A 20,758-nucleotide genomic window follows, 5' to 3' on the forward strand; every position below is an offset into this window, starting at 1 on the left:
TAAACCTATAGTTTAACTTTTTGTTTTGTTTTTAATTAAAGCAATGCCTTCAGTTTCAGACTCGTTCTGTTAAGGTTATAAAACTGCAGGTATACTATTTGGCATTGCAGGTATAAATCTTCCATAAAACTAAATGCTTTAAGTTCTTTACATAAAACATTTTTGAATATGTATCTTGTTAATTCGGGAAAATTGTTTTCTCCAGGTAACTAAAAACTGGTAAAATGTTTATCATTTTGGGCTACCAGATGAAAATGTTATTTTTTTCCAAGAAAACAAAAAAGAAAAACAACGACAAAAAAGCCAAATGTTGTTAAGTTCTCAGAATGACGATTCTTTTAAAAAAAGTTTACATGTGCGGCCTCTATCGGGCTTCCGTAGACATGGAATTTCTGATTCGATACTGATTAAATAATCACTAAAATATAGTTAAGATATCAAAAAAAATTATCTGATTTTTTGATGGAGCTCATTCTTGTTTGCTGTGTAATAATAAAATCCTATATTTAACATTTTTTTAACACATTTTAAGACGCTAGAAAAAAATCTCCATTGCGTTTTGTTGATTTATTCGAAGGCTGTGTTATGACGAGTCGCCAAAAGGGGGCAGAAGAGAGTTTGATCAAGAAGACAAAACATCCGAAGAAGACGAAGTGACGCCGCAGCGCTGCTTATCTTCCGTTAATTATGAAGTAGCTAGGTGGAAGCTAGCAAAGTGTCAATTACCGAGTTGTGTTGGAGTATTTTTTTCTTGATATGGGCAAGAGGGACAATCGTGTGGTAAGTTAATTGCGTAAGTGTGAATTTTTATGAATATATTTTCTCACATTTTGTTTATTTGTATAAGCAACCAAAGAGTTCGATGCATAGCTTAGCGTTGGCTCAGTCATCATAGCTCAGGTTAGCATGTCTATGTATTGATTTGTGCCATGTTTGTGCTATGATGAGCGTTGAGTAAAGCTATGCATTACTTGACCTATAGTGAAATTTGATCTATTTTTTCAAAAGCTGGGATGTATCGCTGCCCCCTGTCCATCAACTTAGAAGAAGATCTGCGCAGTGCAGAAACTAGAAAGTACCAACATTACACCTCAGCTCAGGTGTTTGTTTTGATATATTGCGAATTTGAAAAACAAAAAAACAGTGTCCGTCATAATATTGACATGATATGGCTTCCGGGAGAATGAGAATCATGCAAACTGTAGCACGGAGTGCATTATTTTTAATTGCATCGATATTAGGACTGTGAAAATCGAGGTTTTTTTTCTGTAGGACGTTTGGTTTTAAATATCGAATCAAGTTTAAAATTGTTCAATGATCAATCAGACCTTTTTTTGTTTTTGTTTCAGGCTTACATCAACCCCATTGCAGCTGCTAGAGCTAGGGGGCCAGCGCAGGCCTCAGGACCAACCATACAGGATTACCTGAGCAGACCTCGACCAACATGGTGAGGAGGAGCACTGCCAGATGTCTTTCTGTCTTCTGTTCATTTTCATTGACAGGGGCGCTTTTGCCCGAATGTCTTTTTTACTGAATATTTGACCACAGCTAAATGGAAATTAAAGGCTGTCCTTGCAGGGATTTACAAATGTTTTGAGAATTAACAAAATTTGAGGTTTTTAAGATTTAACTTGCAATTAATTTGTTTTAACATGATTAAACTGCATTTATAGATGAAAACTTTAAATTTTTTTCTTTAAATACTCCAATGACATTTTAACTTGTTCTCTTGGCATTTTTCTGATGATGGAGGACATAAGAAAACTAAACTTACATCTGCATTTGTAAGTATAGCTTTGTTGGAATCATTGTGAATCCGCTCCATCATGAAGGATCCACTTGTAGATGACTAGATCCGTCTTTGTTTTCTGGCTCTAAACTGTACAGCTGGATGGCTCCAGTATTGCTCACCGTTTTTGTTCTACCAGTAATGTTAGGTTGTAGGTTGTGACGAGCTGTAAACTAGAGGGAGAGCGTGTAAACAGAGGGATGACGGGAAGATGGGGAGGGGTTGCTCTCCGCCAACAGTCCCGCCCACAACCTAAATGGGAATTTCCAATGAGCTACTGTCTCTCTGCAAAATCTATGTTCTAGAAAACGACACAGGATTTTGGCTAAAGATGGCATAATTATCAGTAAAAGGCCACTGGGAACATTTATCTAAAATAGATCAAATGATGATCGGAGTCTGTCTTTTAAAAAAATAATGATTTACAGCAAGTACCATAATTTATAACTGAATTATTTTGTTTTTTTGCTGGTAATATATGAGTAAACTTTCTCTTTTGACAATTGAGGGACACAATATTAGAATTGAATATGTGTCCCTCACCTTTTCCTAAGTCTATCTTTAATTATATTTATAAAATTTAAAAAAAAGTTTGTTTTTTTTTGCCAGATAATGTGATGGAAAATAAACTAAAATGTTACATTATAAACCCAACATATGTGTTCATTTTATTACATATTTTGATGGTGTTGCTTTATAAGTGACTTTTTTTTAGAAGATTTACTAAATACTAAATTTGTAGTAATGTATTTTCTTATTTTTTGTAGGTTTATACACTTTTGGTGCCAGTTAATATTTGGTAGTTGTGCTCAAAGTTAATCTGGGTTTACTACATCCAAAACAGCATTTTTTTTAAAAAGCAAACTGGCTTTCACATCTATTTTGACGAATCTCTTTAAAGTAAAGATGTTTCTGTCATCTCAGATGATTACCCCTAAGCAGGTGGGATTGCTTTGCTGTCTGGTTTGAAATGAATGAAATGAAAAATAAAACGTGTGTTTGCTTCAACAGGGAAGAACTAAAAGAGCAACTGGAGAAGAAAAAGAAAGGGTCGAGAGCCCTGGCTGACTTTGAGGATAAAATGAATGAGGTAAAGGATCTTTCAGTCATAGTTCTCTTAAAAAATAATGTGACCAAAGCAATAAGAGTATTAGACACATTTTATTAAACCGTTTTAAATCCAAAGTTTGGATGCAGTGCTTGAATTAATTGCATCATAGCTAAGTACATTTCTCTATTTTAAAAACTAAATAATTCAATTTATAAAATGTTATATCATTTGTTTTAGTGGTAACCTAATACCTAAATCCATTTTTTAACATTAGATTAATTAGATTAGATTAGATAGGGCTTTTGTGGATTAAAAACATACAATCATAGTCAAAAAGACAAAAATATAGAAATGATAGAAGTTAATTCAGACACATTTCATTTGACCCTTATATCGGGAATCAGCTTCCCATAATGTAGGTTTTCTTAAATTCTACTTCCCTTTTTAACAGAGAACTTTCTTTATACTTTCTGGAAATTCTGTTATAGAGACTTTTAAATAGTCCAGCATTTTTTTTTCTTTGTTTAAAAAAAACTATGTTAATTATTTGTGTTTTTAACTTTTTCAGAAATGGCGGAAAGAGCTGGCAAAACACAGAGCAAAATTACTAACTGACAAAGACAGAGACAAAAAATCTGTAGACCGGGAAAAAGAGGACAAAAAAGAAAAGAAAGAGGTATGAAAAGGTGTCGCTTAACCTTATTTTAAATGATTCCAGTTTGAAATCTCTCATTTACACAGTCAAATTCTTCTTTTTTTTCCCGTTGTTGTCTTCTCTAACCAGAAAAAGAAGAAGGAGAAGAAGAAATCCAGCAGGGTGAGGAGAAGCTGAACTACCGTTCTTCACACACACAAAGCCTACTAAACTCTGTTTTCCTTCTGGAACCGTGTAAATGTTTGACACAAGTGTATAACCTCAAATCTAATGAACCCTGCATTCACTGTGTTTTGGTCAAGCATTCTTCATCTTCCTCCTCCTCCTCATCGAGTTCTGATTCCTCCAGCAGCTCCTCTTCAGAGTCTGAAGATGAGGTGGGTGATCTCTTAAGCTACTCTCAATGACGGCCTAAACATTTGGGTGTTCACTCTGGGCGAGCAGTAGAGCGCGTGTCCACCACCTGCAGTTGAAAAAGGCTTGGTGTCAAATGTCAAAGTGGAATCTTTAGGCTGTTTCTTTCACAGCTCTATTCCCATGCATGAAAGACTTGATGTCATTCCAGCCGGCCACAAAGTGCTATTATTCATTTTTCCTCCATGGCTCATTTTTAAACGGTTGGCACTTCCGTCAGTTAAAAGGACGCCATCCCTACCTCACTACCAAATCCAAGTCCCTGATTGGTCAGAGTTTGGCCTGGTTTGACTTTCAACTACACCGAGCCCGAATTTGTCGTAGCAATAAGTGAACGTGAGAATTTTTAATGCTGAAGCCTGAAACACGCATTTACGTGTGTTTACGTGGACTTTTCATGGGAAACGGTCGATTGAACACGTGTTACTGAGGCCGGTGTGAACGTAGCTCAGCAGGTAAAAATCTGCAAATCTCTTATTTGATCTTACTTGCTGACAGCTTTCTTTTAATAATCAATGTATTTTGCCCTCTTTTAAAAAAAATTATTGTTTGCTTCTCTACATTTTAATAAAGTGTAAAAACTTCTAAAGGTACCTTAAAGTCCCATTCCATTCATCTTTGGATTGACTGTAAAAGCGTTCCCAGCACTCTTTTAGAACGATTGTGCAGTGGCGTAAGCCCTCCCCCTCTTCCCATCGCTGAGAGCTCGGAGCAGGGAGCTCGCGGCCCACCCAGCGTATTTTCTACATCGCAAATAAGAAGCTCTTTAAAAAAATACTCCGAAATGCTAATTTAAACATCATTATCTTCATGTATGTCCTCCATCTTTAGAAAAGTTCCACAAGAACATGTTAAAAACATCATTTTTGTCAGACTGGATCTTTTAATGAACAGGAAAAAAGGAAATGGCTATTTATATCTTTTTTGGCAGCCATGCAGAGCATTTTGTTTTTAAAATCCTTAAGTAATTTAGCATGGATATTACCAGAAGGGTGGGATTGTTTGAAAAGGATGCACTTGTTTAGAAACAACGAGACCTTAAGGATGTGGTTCTAGTAATCTTTATCGTTAGCAGCAGAAGACGAGCTGTTAAAGAGGCTTCTATTCATACTTTGGAACTACTTTAGGCTTCTAACAGATAGATATGAATCTATATTTGCATACCATAATCCTACTAAGCACAAAGAGTGGGGAAATGAACTCTAGGAACAGATGCAGGTCAAAGGTCATTCACTTTAAGATGTTTGCTGCTCGCTTAAGTTCAGTTGGCAAATTGGCTCATCAGGAATAAAGTTCTTGATTCACCGATCCGTATTTTAATCACGTCCTGCAAACAAGAGGGACAGATGTCTTGTGCAAGAGTAGTACGTAAGTCAGGATTTTTTTTATTTTGCCCCCACGCAGGACAGAAAGAAAAGCACGAAGAAAAAGAGGAAGAGAAAAAAAACTTCAGCCCGAAGAGCATCTGACAGCCTGGAGGAGGATTCAGAGGTAGAAACCAAGGTTTAGCTGTTTTTCTAATAGCAGTAGTGAGTTGTTGTTTTTTTTTTTTTTTTTTTACACTTGGTGTTGAGATATTCTAAACATGTCTTCTTTACATCATTAAAAGAAAAGGAAACAAATAAAAGAAGAGCTGGACAGAGATGAGGTAATCTAAATCAATTTTATTCTGTGAAGAGTCTTTTTATAATGTGCCCCCCCCCCTCTCCCCCCATTTTAACCAATTTTGACTCTGTCTAGGATGAAAAGGTATTTCGGAAAAAAAGGAAGGCTGAAAGAAGTCACAAATATTCATCCTCAGAGTCTGCTGTAGATTCAGACGGGGAGGAGATGGTACGTATGATGGAAATCAGCTGACGTGGAATACTGAACAAACGGTAACGCTTTCTTTTACAGTACAATACTTGGAGCGTACTTGCGTGGTATTTACATGGTACTTATTTTATAACCACTGGGTATTTGCATGGTACTATTTTGGAATTTACTGCGTACTTGCATGGTACTTTTTTGTGTCAATTCAGTTTTTACATGGTACTTGCTGTGTATTTATGTGGTACTATTTGCTTCATACTTATGTGGTACATAGTGGGTATTTATAAAATACTTACTGGGTATTTACATGTTGTGCAAAGGTGGCTTTTGTAGTACTTACCACATGTAAGAACAAGGTAAGTACAGATAAAGTACCTTGAATTTACGCCTGCACTCATTTTATGTTTCATGGTATTTACCATGTGTAACAAGATAGTAGGTAAGAGAAACTACATTGGAAGTACTATGAAAAATGCCCCGGAATTTACTTTCTACTTACTAAGCAAGTTTATGTGTGTTTTATGGTACTCACCATATGTAAAATGGGTAATTACATAGTACTTATGTGGTACCTTATTAAGTTTTCATGGTACTAACTATTAATGAGAACAGGGCATATGCACACAGGAAGTACTATTTATTATATATGAATTATATATGTTTAATTATAGGGTGTTTTGTGGCACTTACCATTTAAAAGGAGATAGTAGTTGCACAGAAACTAACCCTTAAGTACAATGAAACTGGACTGTAAAAGAAAGTCAGCCCTATTTCTATTTCAGTACATGGTACTTTCAGTACTAAATACTGGAATACTGGGTATGTTCAATTGAATATTACTTGGTACTTACCCCCTAACTACGATGAAACTGGACAGTAAAAGAAAGTCAGCCCTATTTCCATTCAACTACATGGTACTTTTAGTAGTAAATACTGGGTATGTTCACGTATTACCTTCCTATACAGTGTACATACACACTTGGTCTTCTGACCTTACCAAATGAGACAATGCTAACTTGTTGGTTAGGGTGAAGTAACTGCATTGTAAAAACGTATTCTGGCCTGATTACTTCTTGTAACATGAGGCAAGTTTAAAGAGAAACAAGACAGCAGTGAAAACAACAATCTTTAATATGATACACTTCTGCAGCATACAAAGTGTCATCACAATGAAATTTGTTTTAAGTTCTCAACAAAACAGTAAAAAGGAGCATTCCAAAGAACAGATTTTCAGTTTCTGTGCAACTACTATCTCCTTTTAAATGGTAAGTGCCACAAAACACCCTATAACTTAACATATAAAATTCACATACAATAAATAGTACTTCCTGTGTACATACCCTGTTCTCATTAATAGTAAGTACCATGAAAAACACAATAAGGTACCACATAAGTACTATGTAATTACCCATCTTACATATGGTGAGTACCGTGAAACACACATAAACTTGCTTAGTAAGTAGAAAGTAAATTCCGGGGCATTTTTCATAGTACTTCCAATGTAGTTTCTCTTACCTACTATCTTGTTACACCTGGTAAATACCATGAAACATACAATGAGTGCAGGCGTAAATTCAAGGTACTTTATCTGTACTTACATGTGGTAAGTACCACAAAAGACACCTTTGCAAAACATGTAAATACCCAGTAAGTATATTATAAATACCCAGTATGTACCACATAAGTATGAAGCAAATAGTACCACATAAATACACAGCAAGTACCATGTAAAAACTGAGTTGACACAAAAAAGTACCATACAAGTACGCAGTAAATTCCATAGAAAGTACCACGTAAGTACCATGCAAATACCCAGTAGTTATACATTAAGTATCATGTAAATACCACATAAGTACGCTGTAAGTACTGTACTTTAAATGAAAGGGTTACTGAATTATCTAATCTGTTTTCAGTTTTCATTGGCAGTTTTTCATTAATTGCTTTTCTTTTAACTGGTTTATTACACTGTAAGTTTAACATTTTGATTGGGAACTACTTTTTAAGAAAATTCGTTTTTTTTTTTGTTAAAAAAAAAAAGCTCTGTAAGACCTAATATTTGTTTTCTAATGGCACATTTAGACAATAAAAAATAACTATAAAAAGTGACAGTTTTGGTTCACCTTTACAAGGCAGGCTCTGTTTCATTTTCCTCCACAGGTTTAGTAGAGAAGATTAAATCAGCAAACAGACGATCTTTGCATATTTGGTCAGGGTCTTTATTTAGCACTCAACAGTTTTTAAAAGCATTACTCCAAAATAAAAGTCTTCACACATTATAGTTGTGTTTTTTTAAATCTTTTATTAAATATTGGAATTTCAAGCAATCGAAACAAAAATACTAAAGAAGGGATTAATAGATCTATACATAAACATATCAAAGTGTGGATGATTACTGTATTTTCCAGAGTATAAGTTCACCCCTGGTCAAACAAATGCAACTTAAAAAATAAAATAAAATACTGATTTGGAAAAATAAAAATTCGACAGTAAAAGAAAATGCATATACATACACATTTTGCAGATGCATCATAGTCACTGTTGATCATATGTAGACATATTTGCAGTGATACATGCAGTACATGACACACTGAATCAATTAAATGTGAAGTTTTTCAAAAAGGGGTTGATGAATTGCTTTAAAAGGAGTGGAAAGAAGCAAATTTATATATTCCCACCCCTATTATACTATTTTATTTATTTTTTACATATTTATTGTAACCCAGTACATAACTTCTAATCAGAGGCATTTATAATTTGCCTGTCTAAGTACAGATTATTTATCAAATCCATACGTTTTTATAATATCAAAGGACAAAGTGTTTATGGATTACAAAAATAAATATTACATCAATTCAGATATTCACAAATTCCGTAAATCAGCATCGTCTCTCATTCTCTTTCGAGTCAAGTTTACCCTTTGTTTTTTTTTAAAAAGGTCCATTAAGAATCCCATAATCCACAGGAGAGATTTGAAATAGAGAAATAACTGTTGTGAGAGAGAGATTATATGAGTTATGATAATGAGCTTTTTCATGGTTTAAAATTTGTCTTTAGTTGTATGTAATGTGTTGATATTATTTCTTAAAAAATAAAATGTTTAGAAGAATAAATTATGATTTTTTTGAGCAGCAAAAATCTGCTGAAGCTGCATGTTCAAATAAAACATGCAGCTTCAGATTAACTGTTTTCTGTGGTCTCTTGTGTAAATTCCTGCATTGTGTAATGATGTGACCGCCAGGGATTTTTTGTGCGTTGTTCATCATCACACTTTGCTTTTAGGGTGAAGCCAAGAAAAAAAAGAGAAGCAGTGAGGAGGAGAAATTCTCAGTGAGTGTTTAAACTTTTTCTTTTTAAAAAAAAAATATATTTTCAAAATAAGAGCACCCATGAATGTTCTAATGGAAATCAAAGAACTTTAATAAAGTATCTGTTTTGCTCTCACTGACGAGAGATCTCACTGAAAATAAATAGTTGACCAAAAACTTAATAAATATCTCTCAGAAACTAAATCCACTTCTTTGTTGCCAGGAAAAATCTAAGAAGAAGAGGAAAAAGAAGCACAAGAAACACGGCAGGAAAAAGAAAAAGAAAGCAGCGTCTCAGTCGGACTCTGACTTTAGCTAACAGTGCTCTTCTTTTCCTGACAATTTTCATGTCATATAATTTTGAATTTGACTTCCAAACTGGTGAATGAGGAGACGTGATGGTGCAGTCCAAGGATTAAAGTTAGATCAAGCAAGGCCGTTTTGATATGCAGGTACATATTTTATCGACTTTTTTTTGAGAATAACTTTTCATTTGTAGGTTGCATTCAGTAACAGGACTGATAAGAACATCAATATTTTTTTTCTTATATTTGGTCATATTCTGCACCCAGAAACCCCCTCTTTCAGTAAGCGGGTCCTCGGAGAGTTCTTCCCTCTGTTTCTAGGCAGGTTTCTCCTTTCACTGCACAGGGCTTTTTCTGCTGGTGCATGTGTCATGCATGTAGACGATCTGATGTCTTGCCAGCCTCACATTGAAGTTGCATTGTGCTATGAGACATGTTGGCTTTTCAACTAACGTGCAAAGTTGACTTGTTCCAGTAGATGAAATGTTACACTACAGTGTAAATGTATTTACCAGTGACAATAAAGTGTTTCAGCCTTTGTTGCTGAGAGATACAACTGTCAGTGTCCCGGTTATTTTGATATAAAACCTAAAATATTGAGACAAAGTTTCCATTTTGCTGATGTTAAAAAAATATTGTGGCTGAATGAAAACCAGCAAAAATATTCAGATTAGATTGTATGAAGCAGTTTAAAGAAAAAAAAAGTATTATTCTTTTCCTTAAATGACTTTGTAACTTACAGTAAACTTGAGCTTTGACATATTGCTCCTTCCAAAACCACCGCCTAACCATAACCACCACTTCCCTTTTTTTTCCTTTTTTTAAATCGTTTCTCAACAGATTTTTTTTCATTTTTTTTTTTTGCCTTTTTTTTATTTCTCGGTCAATTAAATGGCAGTTTTAGGATTTTTCTTTGAGCAGAATCTTGTATTCAACTTTTGCTAAAGTAACACTTCAACTGTACATTTCTGAAAATGGTCTGAGAGCAGTGGAGGGTTCATCCCCTTTATGCAAAGATCTTAAAAAAAAAAAAAAAAGCATCTGATGTTCAAAATAGACAGAAAATGATAGAAAAAAAGGTGATTTGTGCTGCATGGCCTCAGAAACTGCTGACAGGTTAGTCTTGGAAATAAATGCCTTTATTTTTTGGATATGTAAAAGGTAAATATAAACTACTAAAGTCTGACGTCCTGAAGTTGAAAGGTTGTGTGGGGTTGTGACTTTAGGCAATAATTACTAAACTTAAACCGTCTAAAAGGGGAAGTCGGTTTACGGCAGTCATGAGACTGAGAAATGGACAATCCAGGTTTATTAACTGGGAGTGTCCAATGTGGACTATAAAGAGCGATGCCTGTGTTTCTTAGATATGAGGAAGTGTGAGGCATGTGACAGGAAGACACAGACTCACTACACTTCATGAAGGTAAGCAACAACGAAGCTCAATACCTTTGTTAAAATAGCCACAACGGATTCATTTCAACTGCTAATCTGATTTGTTTGGTGGAAATATAAGATAAAAGGTGAGTTCAGGCAAAATATTTTTTTTGAAAGATAAAGTAGAGGATAGTAAATTTTTACTATCAGTAGCGAGTTATTAAAAAAAAAAACTAGTGAGCACATTTTTTGAGATAGGATACTTTTCATTTCTTGAAAACAAACAAATATATCCAGATACACTTTTACTAAAATTACTGTGAATTTAAAGACCAGAAATAAAACACAGAAAATGTCTGGGGGGGGGGGGGGGGGGGGGGGGGGGGGGGGGAATTGTACACAGTTTTTAGAAACTGCTGGGGGCTGTATATTGTTGATTTTATGACAGGAACCTGCGGGCCAGGCGATTTTTGAATGCAGGCCACATTTGGTCCCATGGGCCGGACTTTGGACATGCATTAGCTAAACAAATCAATCGCAGATGCTCTCCTCTCCAGATGTTGCGAATCTCCTTGTGGCTCTGCGTGGGACTGTCGGTGTGTGGGTTTGCCTTTTGTTCCATCGAATGTCCTGATGGAAAGCTGTGCCCTGATTTATCCACCTGCTGCCTCACTGGGCATGGATTCAGCTGCTGCCCACTTCCAGAGGTAAATTGGACTCATTTAGCATTCCTCACTCTGAAACGTTCATCTGAAAGTGACTCATTGTCCGTCTGCAGGCTGTGTGCTGCTCTGACAAGGCCCACTGCTGCCCCTCGGGGTATCGCTGCAACCTAGCCACGATGATGTGTGAGAAAACAGACCAGCCGTGGGTGAGCCTCCCCATGCTGACGAAGGAGGCTGCAGAGGAACCACCCGCTCTTGATTTGTCTACAAACCTTGTTGAGGAGCTCAAAAACGACAACGGCCTGGCACAGAAGAGTACAGGTGTGCAATGTGACAGCTTTTACATGTGTCCTGATCGAACAACCTGCTGCAGACATCCCAAGGGCGCCTGGTTCTGTTGCCCCTATTATCCTGTGAGTAGATCTTTGTACATACAGTCTCTGTATATAATTCTATTTAATCTTAGTTTTCACCCATCATCTACGAAATTTGATGTATTTTTTAAATGAATGCATTTTCTTGTAGGGAAGGTGTTGTCTGGATGGATTCCATTGTTGCCCGTATGGCTATGACTGTGACTTAACGTACACTCACTGTATAAGGGATGGCTTCAAATATCCATTTTACTACAAACAAGCTCTGACCTCAGTCCCAGCTGCCCTCATTTCACACCCAGAGGAGAACAGCATCCAGTTGGAGGTAAAGAATATTTTAAAGAAAAAAACGTTTGCATTGCTTCATTGAGGTTTTAAACTAATGGGCTTAAATTGTTGCTCAAGATTTACATTTTAAAATAACACTTTCCTCTATATACGATTTCTTTTAAGATCCACTACAATGGAAATTGTGTTTTGGGAGGTTTTAACATGTTCTTAGGGCACTTTTCTGATGAGGGGGGACATATATAAAGAAAATTCAGCTTAAAATTGCATTTCTGAGAATTTTTTGTGAATCAGGAGCAGACAAAAAATTATATTATATTTAGGATATTGAAAAAACAATCTCAATCTTCCCTGCTCCTCTCCCTTCTGGCACATCCACTTGCAGACAACTAGACGATGTACAAAAAAGATGTACATCCATGTACATCGTCTTTTTACTTGTCTGAGCTAGTGGGAGAGAGTGTAAACAGAGAGCTCTCACCAACGGGGTGGGGAAGAGGGGTTGTTTTGTGCCAACGGTCCAGCACACAACTCAGGGGCGAGTATCTGATGAACTCCTGCCGCTCTGCAGAAACTATCTCCTAGAACACGACACAGATTTTTTTGGTTTTTGGCTAAAAACAACACAATCATAATTAAAAGACCACTGGGAACGCTTTCACAATAGATCAAAAGATGATCAGAGTTGGACTTTAAAAGAGCAAACAACCAAAAACCTGAAAGATTCTGATTGTAATAATGCATCCATGTAGTGGCAGTGAACATCTTTACTTTAGTTTGAGAAGTTTTTCAACCTCCACCATCTAAAACAGTTTTATGCAACAGTAGAAATCTGGTTCCGCTGTTCTCTCCTCATCAATTAATAGGTAACTACTTCCTGCAAAAGAAGTTCCGCCAACTGGTAGACAAAAGTAAATATCAGGCAGTAATACTCAACTAAAAGGCAATTTTCCAACCAGAGAGTAAATATTGATCAAAAATCATTGCATGGTTTCTTATGCAACAACTGATATTTCCCATCATTGAAAAGAAATCCAGGTAATTCAGGTCACTAAAAAGTATTTTGGGGTTTTTAGTTCATCTTGAAATAATATTATGGTAGTTAGTTGAACCTTAAGTAGATTTTAAATACACACCTCTACTGCATTCAAATAATGCCTCCTAATAAATAAGCAGGACGTTGGTGATCCTATGCATTTTATAAACTGATTATTATCATTACGGTTAATATGAAAGATATAGACATGGCTTAGAGATAGAGCTTAGTCAGTGTGTTGAAATAGATAAAATGTACATTAAATGCAATGTACATAAAAAAATGACACAAGCTTTGTATAAAACCTTTTCTATTTTGCAGAAATCCCTGACAGCTTTAACAGAAGCTAGCGATGCCCCGTCTGAACATGGAGTCATCCGCTGTGATAGCAAGTTCTTCTGTCCTGCTGGAACTTCTTGCTGCAAGGGAGCTGAAGGCCAGTGGACCTGCTGCCCCTACCCGCTGGTAAAAAATCGTGTCTTTCATGACTTTTTATGTACAAGTTTTGTTTCGAATTATAGAATCATGTTGTTGAAGATATCAAGGGTATAAAAGCTCAAAAATAAGAAGTGAAACTGTTTTACAAAAAAAAAAAATATATATATATGTGTAAATGAAAATAATGCTCATATAATGTTCATATATAATAAAAATGGTGACCATCATTTAATGTTGCATATCTGTGATTTCAGGGGAAATGTTGTGCAGATGGTCGGCACTGCTGTCAGTATGGATACACCTGTGATGCCACATCAGCCACCTGCAGAAAATTGTAGGTCATCTGAGGACCACAAGGATACACTGTAGAGACAGCTTTACAGTGAACCATGTCTGCTTTAGCAAATAATGTCACGTCATGTCTGAAATACATGCAAACATGTTAAAGAAAAAAAGCTGCAAAATGGATAAAAAATTAGCTCAAATTTCTATGCAATCATAAATAAAATCGTTGTGTTTAATTATTTTGATGCTATTACTTTTCAGCAATAAAATAAAGAAAAGTTTTATTCAAAGTTTTTAGTATGTTGCATATTTTTTATTTTACTTTTTCCATGTACATATAAAGATTTTTTTATTTTATTTTCTAGCTAATCATTACTTTTTATTACAAAAGTCTATTCTTTATAGGAGCTATCCAGTCGGATAGTTTGGATCCAGATTCCAGCTCGGATGAGGAAAACAAAGACACGTATATGGATCTATTTGTCTGCAAGTGGATGCATCAGAATAGAGTAAAGCAGGGATATTGTCTTTTCTAAATTACAAATACACTTATTTTCCATCTGAGTTTCGTCTCCTGATTCACAATTTGAAAAAAGAAATACTCAGAAATATTATTTAAAGCTTAACTTTCAAAATGAATGTCCTACATAATAGGAAAATGCAACAAAATCATCTTAAAAAAACACACAAAAATAGTTGTTCTAAGTGAAATTTCATATTTTCATAAATTTTTTTTGTTTAAAAAAAAAAAAGCCAATAATGTCATCCCGTTGACTCATATTTTACACAGAGCACATAATTATGCCGTCATTCTGTTCTCGTGGAGAACTATTAATACACAGTTTAACTTTATAACAGTAAATTAGTAAAGATATATGCATGTATGCTGATGATAATGTATTTAACAGGGGGTTGTCAACAGAGGAAGGATATCCAAGTGGTGGACAAAGAAACGGATGAGAAAAAAAAACTTAACATACACTAGGCTATTTTGCAAAAAAAAGGAGGTTGCCTTTTATTTGTAAAAAAAAAAAAATAAATACGTTTTTCTGTGTTCCAACATTTATGAAGCACATAGATTGAAACAGTACCATAGATTGTGAACCCCCCCCCCCCCCCGGTTTTTTGTAAGGAAAATCAAATCGTGAAGTTATTTCTGTAAATAATTAGACGAAATAAATGAACATAAATCAGCGGAACTGGGATAATGAAATCTGACTGGACGGTTCCTCCAGTCAGCGCCATGAGCTGCCGGTTCACCGATCCCATTATCTGAGCGCAGCATTCCCGGTTAGTCCCCGATAATTATGTGGCTAGTTTACGGTCTTCCTGACAGGAAGGACCCACTCCGCGTCAGACTAGTCCCCCGTCTCCCATTTTCTTCCCGTTAGTTCCTTTCCAGCTACTCCCGGGCGGGTTGCTGTCCTTGTGTGGTCATTTTTCTGGAAATATGGCTGTGCTGAAGATCCAAGAGCAGGTAAGCTCAACGAACACGGCTAGCTAACACACAGCGCCGAAAGCTAACGGGTTGAACTGTTTAACCCGTTAGTTGGACTCGTTTTTGATACTTGTTTTACATTTGCAGTATTTTACTGACACCGACCGTACATTCCTAACAAATACGGGTAAAACATTGACTTAATTAGACCGTTAATTCTAAAATTAAACTCTTAAGGCTAAGCTAACGCCGCATCGCTTGTTTTCCCACCGAGATCTAATGTTAGCCAACTTGCTAACTAACAAGTAAACAATAGTTTCCAACGTAAACAGTCCCACAACGCATTAGTCATTGTTGTGAATTTCACCGACAGAGTTTTTAAAATCTCAAACGTTGACATATTTTGCAGTTTTTCTACTGGATTTTTAGTTGTTTATGGTGCTGGTGGAGGACGCTTGCATCATGAATCAATGAGGCGCACACTGACACTCCTGTGTTTGTTTTCCCCAACAAGTCCGCTATTTAACTGCGTATTGTTGTCATCTGTTCGCATTCACTTAAACCTTTTAAATGAAGAACAAGTGGCACTGGATTCGCTTTGTCAGCTGCCTTCCTCCATCAGCTCCAAGCTGATTCCCCCCCCCCCCCCGTTGGCAGCTTCATTGTCAGTCACCTGTTGCTGCAGATGAAGGCTGTCGCTAAAACAGCAGGTGCTCTTGGATTTTAGAGCAACTGTTAGAAACCATTGGTGAGATCAGCGGCTGTTTACATAGCTGCATGTACAGGCTTTCATTGGGGGATCGAGTTGTGTTGTTTTAGTTGCAACAATTGCAATGTTATTTCTGAGATCCCTGGAATTGGTGTTAACGTTGACCATTGCATGTTTATATACCGGTATTCAATGTGTGCATGATTTTCATTTTTAATCTTTAAATAGACAACTAATACTTAGGGGTGTAAGGATTCATTTTAACGACTGATTTCATATGTGTAATTCATGGTTGCGGATATGATTCATTGCTGATATTAGTTTATTTTCAACAATCTGATTCACTGACCTAAAATGGATCCAGGACATCTTTAGCCAAAACCTCCACCAGTGTGACCCAGAGATAAATACCTGGTACAGAACAGTGCAGGTGAAGTTTTCCAGATTCTTAGTATGTCTGTCAAGGCAATCAAGTGTAAATTAAACATGTGTACAAACTATGGCTGCCCGATATGAGGAAAACTTGAGATATGCGATATTAATGATCAGTATTGTGATGACGATATAACTTGAGATACGTGAACAAATATCAAAACAACTAAAAACATAATTTCCAATTCATTGCAACAGTTTAATTTAAATAAGAATCAGCATAATCTAAATTATACTCTAAATGACCCTCGTTAACATAGGTGAGCATCTAACATAAAAGGGTTCCATCCAATTGGTCAAATGCATAAAGGGATTTATTTGTTTGGTTAAATACTTAAAGCTGTGATAAGATTGACTTTGCACATTTAAGGTAACCATTTATTGAAGTTTTTCACAGACTTTTGCGATATGCATATTGCAGAGCTTGATATCGCGATAACGATAAATTATGATTTATTGTGCAGGTCTATTACAAACAAGTAAACAATAATTAATGGTAAACCCAAGTTTTCTAAAGTTCACCCCACTGTTGTTTTTCCACTTCAAAAAAACCCAAATAGAACATTAATAGAACAGTCTACCACACTGTTTGGTCACATGTCTGGAATGATGATTATTTTTTGCTCCTATCACACGTGTGTTGTCCACTGTGATGCTCTTGGTTGTTTTCATGTTGTAGTAAAATAAACCTACTGTGCTTCAATCCAAATGTGATTTTCCAGGATCGATCATAATCGATTGAATTTATTTTGAAACAGTTTTATGATAGTATAGGTTGCCAGTCTGTCACAGGTCTACAAACTCACACACACAGCAAGATAAAATGTAGAGACTTCACTTCACTCAACCTACGAAGCATGTTTTTGGACAGTGGGAGAAAACCAGAGTTCCCGGAGAAATCTCACATATGCACGAAGAAAACATGCAAACGTCACACAGAAAACAAAACAATCTTATCACTGTAAGGCAAGAGTGCTAACCACCACACAACAATGTAGAGCAATTTCTTTTAACCACCTATATTTATATAAAACTACACTTTACTAGATAAACTTTTTATCCTAATAATTTGATTGAAATGGCTCTACCTGAAGTCGATAGATAGATAGATAGATAGATAGATAGATAGATGGGGTCTTTAATAATCCCTGAAGAAGACGCTATCTATTGTTCCATCGATCTATCGATCGATTCTTCAGGTACAGCCATTTCAATCAAATTATTAGGATTAAAAAATAATCTTGTAAAAGCAAATGATACATTGATTGTTGTTTGCTCATTAGTCAATTTAAAAAAAGGATTTTCCTGAATTTATCAGGGTTTTTTGTTGTTTTGTAATACACAAATCATATATCAACCTTAACAGAACCGTGACCCAAAAATCAAGGTTTGTCCCTATAATTTAGTAGTTTCTAATAGGCTTAAAATATTTATATCCGGATTGATTTGTACCACAGTGGAACTGTAAAAATATGAATTGGAAAAAAAACCCAATCACATTCATGCTGGTTTTGTTTTTCTGTGGCCTTTCCTGGATTTACTAGTCTTCTGGGAAATGAGAAGGCTTGTAACAATTGAAACGTTTGTCATTCGCTATTCTGTATTGTTCTCTGTTCTAGCTCATACAGAAAATAGACCAAAATAGCTCCTTGCTCATGAGGTTATGCAGAGACAGGAATGGATGTCACTTTTGTCAAACCTTTGCATTTGTTTGGTCTCTAGAGGGCGTACTGTTGCTTAGAAACAAACAATACTTTCCTGAGAAAACTATTTGTTTCAAATTTTCTGTTGATACTTGTACTTTAATTGGGTCTAGACTTTAGTTGATTAAATTGAACAAAACCCAACCAGAAATTATTTAGACAAATGGTTAGAACATACATGGCAGCTGTGAAGGCTTTTTTCAATTATTTTTGAATCTCAAGAGTCATTTGAAATTTTGATTTGCAACACTACTGTTTGAACACATCCATCTGACAACCCCATAATGCTAATTAGTCAACAGTGTATCATGCAGTTGATCAATTGATTAACGGAAACTTTTCCTAAAAAGACTTGCTGTTTAGAAAAGATCTATTGAGTATTGTTTTGCGGATTTTTCCTGTTAAAGTTCTCTAAAAAAATCACGTTTTAGAAGCTGTCAAATCTTTTAATGTCTCTGTCGGTTCTTTCTGAAGGAGTGTGTTGTGTGATCATAAAAGTGTGTTTCACCAGACTTGCATGCCAGTGAACACGCGCTGGCATATGTGTCTGTGTTCTCAAATTACTCCACTACTGAGCTGAGTCAGAGTAGAAGACAGACTTTCACATTTCTTGGTCATGTTAGGTTTCTCAAAAAGTACAGTCTTTTTACATTTCTTTTGTGGTAATACTGCTCTTACTTTTTTTTTTCTTTTGTACTAGCAAAATCTATAAGGGTTCTTGTTGAACTGTTGTTCACCTTTTGGCATGTTCCTTCTGTGGACTGATTTGCACAGGTGGTTTGGTAGAGATTTTTTTTTTAACGGCGGATGCTCTTCCTAACACAAAACAGGGGAAAACAGACTTTGGCCCCCTTGTATATTTAGTTAGGCAGTAGCGTGAAGTGTCTTGCCCAAGGACCCCACACTGGATTAAACTCATTGTGCAACCTGGGAATCAAACCTTGATTCCCGGATGTCCCAATGTCATTGCCGTGTCCCAATCCTGCACTTAACCAATTGAGCTATCAAGCCAACTAAAGTACATAAATAGATAAACATCACTTCATTGAAAAGGACTGGGTGTTACTCCCAATATCTTCATGGGGTTTAATCTACATTAATAAGGTCGCAATTCAGCTCATTATGCAATTTGGTCTAGTTAGATTCAAATACAACCACAGGGGGGCACAATCAAATACTTTTTTAAGCCGATATCAAGCTTTGCAGAGGAAGGGCGTCAGACATAAAACCAAAGTCACATCAATTATGCCAATTACGAACAGAATTCTCATACCTGATTGGTCCTGGCTTGGCTTTACATAGACTGGCAGCGGTACTGTTGACTGACAGGGTGCTGAGGGAAATTTGAGTACTGTTGGCCAAAGAAGAGGAGGAACATGTGTTTTTAGGTAAAGAAAAATGGAAAGGCAAGAGCGTAGGAATTAGGGTAGACACTTTGAATGTAGGGACTTTGTTGTGGAAAACAAGAGAGTTGGTCGGTCTGATGGACAGAAGAAAAGGTGGATAGACCTATACTGTAGTTTGGAAGCAGTTTCAAGCTGTTTTTTGATGGAGTGGATGGATAAATGAATGGAATTTAAGTGAGTTTGAAGGACAAGGTTGCTAAGAATATTTGAAGGATAATAGTGCCAGAAATGGTCATAAGTGTGAAGGTGGAAGCTGAAGATGTAATGCTGAATGTTGTCAGTGGTTATGACCCCCAGGTAGAATGTGAGCGAAAGAAGACAGAGAAACTCTGGAGGGAAATTGGTGGGAAGATTTAGGGACAGAGATAGGTGATTGGGGAAGACTTTAATGGACATGCAAGCGAGGGAAGCAAATGAGGAGGAAGTGATGGTTAAGTTTGGTGTTCAGGCCAGCAATGCAGAAGGACACATAGGGGTGGACTTTGCCAATATAGAATGGAAATGATGAAGACATTTTTCCAGAAAACAGGAACATATGGAGGGAGGAGCAGTCACTTTGATTACATATTGTGTAGATGTTGTAATCTAAAAAGATCAGCAACTGCAAAGCGATGGCTTGGTGGTGAGGAATATGAAGAGGACAAGAGCAGAGGACCAAGTGCTGGAAGTTAAAAAGGAAGAATACATTGTAACTTTTAGGAAGGAGTTAAAACAGGCTTTTGGAGATCACGAGGTTCCCCAAGATGACTAGACAACTCCAGACAAAGGGATAAGGGAGAGTAGGAGGAAAGTACTACTTGGTTTATCATCTGGAATGAAGAAAGCAAAGAGGAGACTTGGTAGTAGACTGTGTTGGCTTTAAGGTCCTTAAAACAGTGGGACAAAGAACGGCAGACAGAAGTACAGGGGTGTTGAACCAGGCTTCAAGGGCTGGTGTCCTACATGTTTTCCAATCATCCTGCCATTGAAGCTTGTTATTGACCAAACCCATGCACCTGATCCAGGTGATCAGCAGCAGATGAGACAGGATTTCTGGAAAACCACCAGAAGGCTGGACCTCGATGCCTGGAGTTTGACATCTCTGGTTTAGAGACTCTGAGAAATAAACAGGAGGCAGAGCTGGAGGTAACAGAGGTAAAAATGTTGAGGTTCTCTTTGGCAGTGAAGAGGATGGAAAGGATCAGGAATGAATTGATCAGATCATGGTAGATGTTTTGGAGATAAATGCAGGAAAGCCGATTGAGATGTTTTGAATACGTTGAGTGGAGGAACAGTGATG

The 20,758-nt window shown here is 36.4% G+C and overlaps 3 protein-coding genes across 4 annotated transcripts in view; all 3 read left to right on the forward strand.

Moving 5' to 3' along the window:
• Nucleotides 1–620: 620 nt before the first annotated feature.
• Nucleotides 621–9,887, forward strand: fam133b (family with sequence similarity 133 member B). The gene is made up of 11 exons (XM_004073822.5): nucleotides 621–780; nucleotides 1,350–1,447; nucleotides 2,801–2,879; nucleotides 3,409–3,516; nucleotides 3,625–3,657; nucleotides 3,798–3,872; nucleotides 5,314–5,400; nucleotides 5,519–5,557; nucleotides 5,650–5,742; nucleotides 9,001–9,048; nucleotides 9,250–9,887. Exons 1-11 carry the CDS (start codon nucleotides 757–759, stop codon nucleotides 9,343–9,345), a joined length of 780 nt encoding a protein of 259 aa, XP_004073870.1. The 5' UTR covers nucleotides 621–756; the 3' UTR covers nucleotides 9,346–9,887.
• A 729-nt stretch (nucleotides 9,888–10,616) lies between these two features.
• On the forward strand, nucleotides 10,617–14,081 carry LOC101168633 (progranulin). 2 transcript variants are annotated; one of them, XM_023959802.2, is made up of 6 exons: nucleotides 10,617–10,753; nucleotides 11,263–11,412; nucleotides 11,484–11,783; nucleotides 11,896–12,069; nucleotides 13,390–13,533; nucleotides 13,761–14,081. In XM_023959802.2, exons 1-6 carry the CDS (start codon nucleotides 10,748–10,750, stop codon nucleotides 13,842–13,844), a joined length of 858 nt encoding a protein of 285 aa, XP_023815570.1. In that variant the 5' UTR covers nucleotides 10,617–10,747; the 3' UTR covers nucleotides 13,845–14,081. The 2 variants fall into 2 exon arrangements, with proteins under 2 accessions (XP_023815570.1, XP_023815571.1); XM_023959803.2 differs by lacking the exon at nucleotides 10,617–10,753 and adding an exon at nucleotides 10,831–10,851.
• An 839-nt stretch (nucleotides 14,082–14,920) lies between these two features.
• Nucleotides 14,921–20,758, forward strand: part of ankrd28a (ankyrin repeat domain 28a) — a 31,618-nt gene continuing 25,780 nt past the window's right edge. The window contains exon 1 of the mRNA XM_078955381.1: nucleotides 14,921–15,268. Coding sequence (XP_078811507.1) covers nucleotides 15,242–15,268 — 27 coding nt within the window. The 5' untranslated portion in view covers nucleotides 14,921–15,241. The remainder of the gene's footprint in view (nucleotides 15,269–20,758) is intronic.

The sequence above is a fragment of the Oryzias latipes genome, chromosome 11, assembly GCF_053564925.1.
Source record: "Oryzias latipes strain Hd-rR chromosome 11, Olatipes_Hd-rR_3.1".
NCBI classification, from domain to species: domain Eukaryota; kingdom Metazoa; phylum Chordata; class Actinopteri; order Beloniformes; family Adrianichthyidae; genus Oryzias; species Oryzias latipes.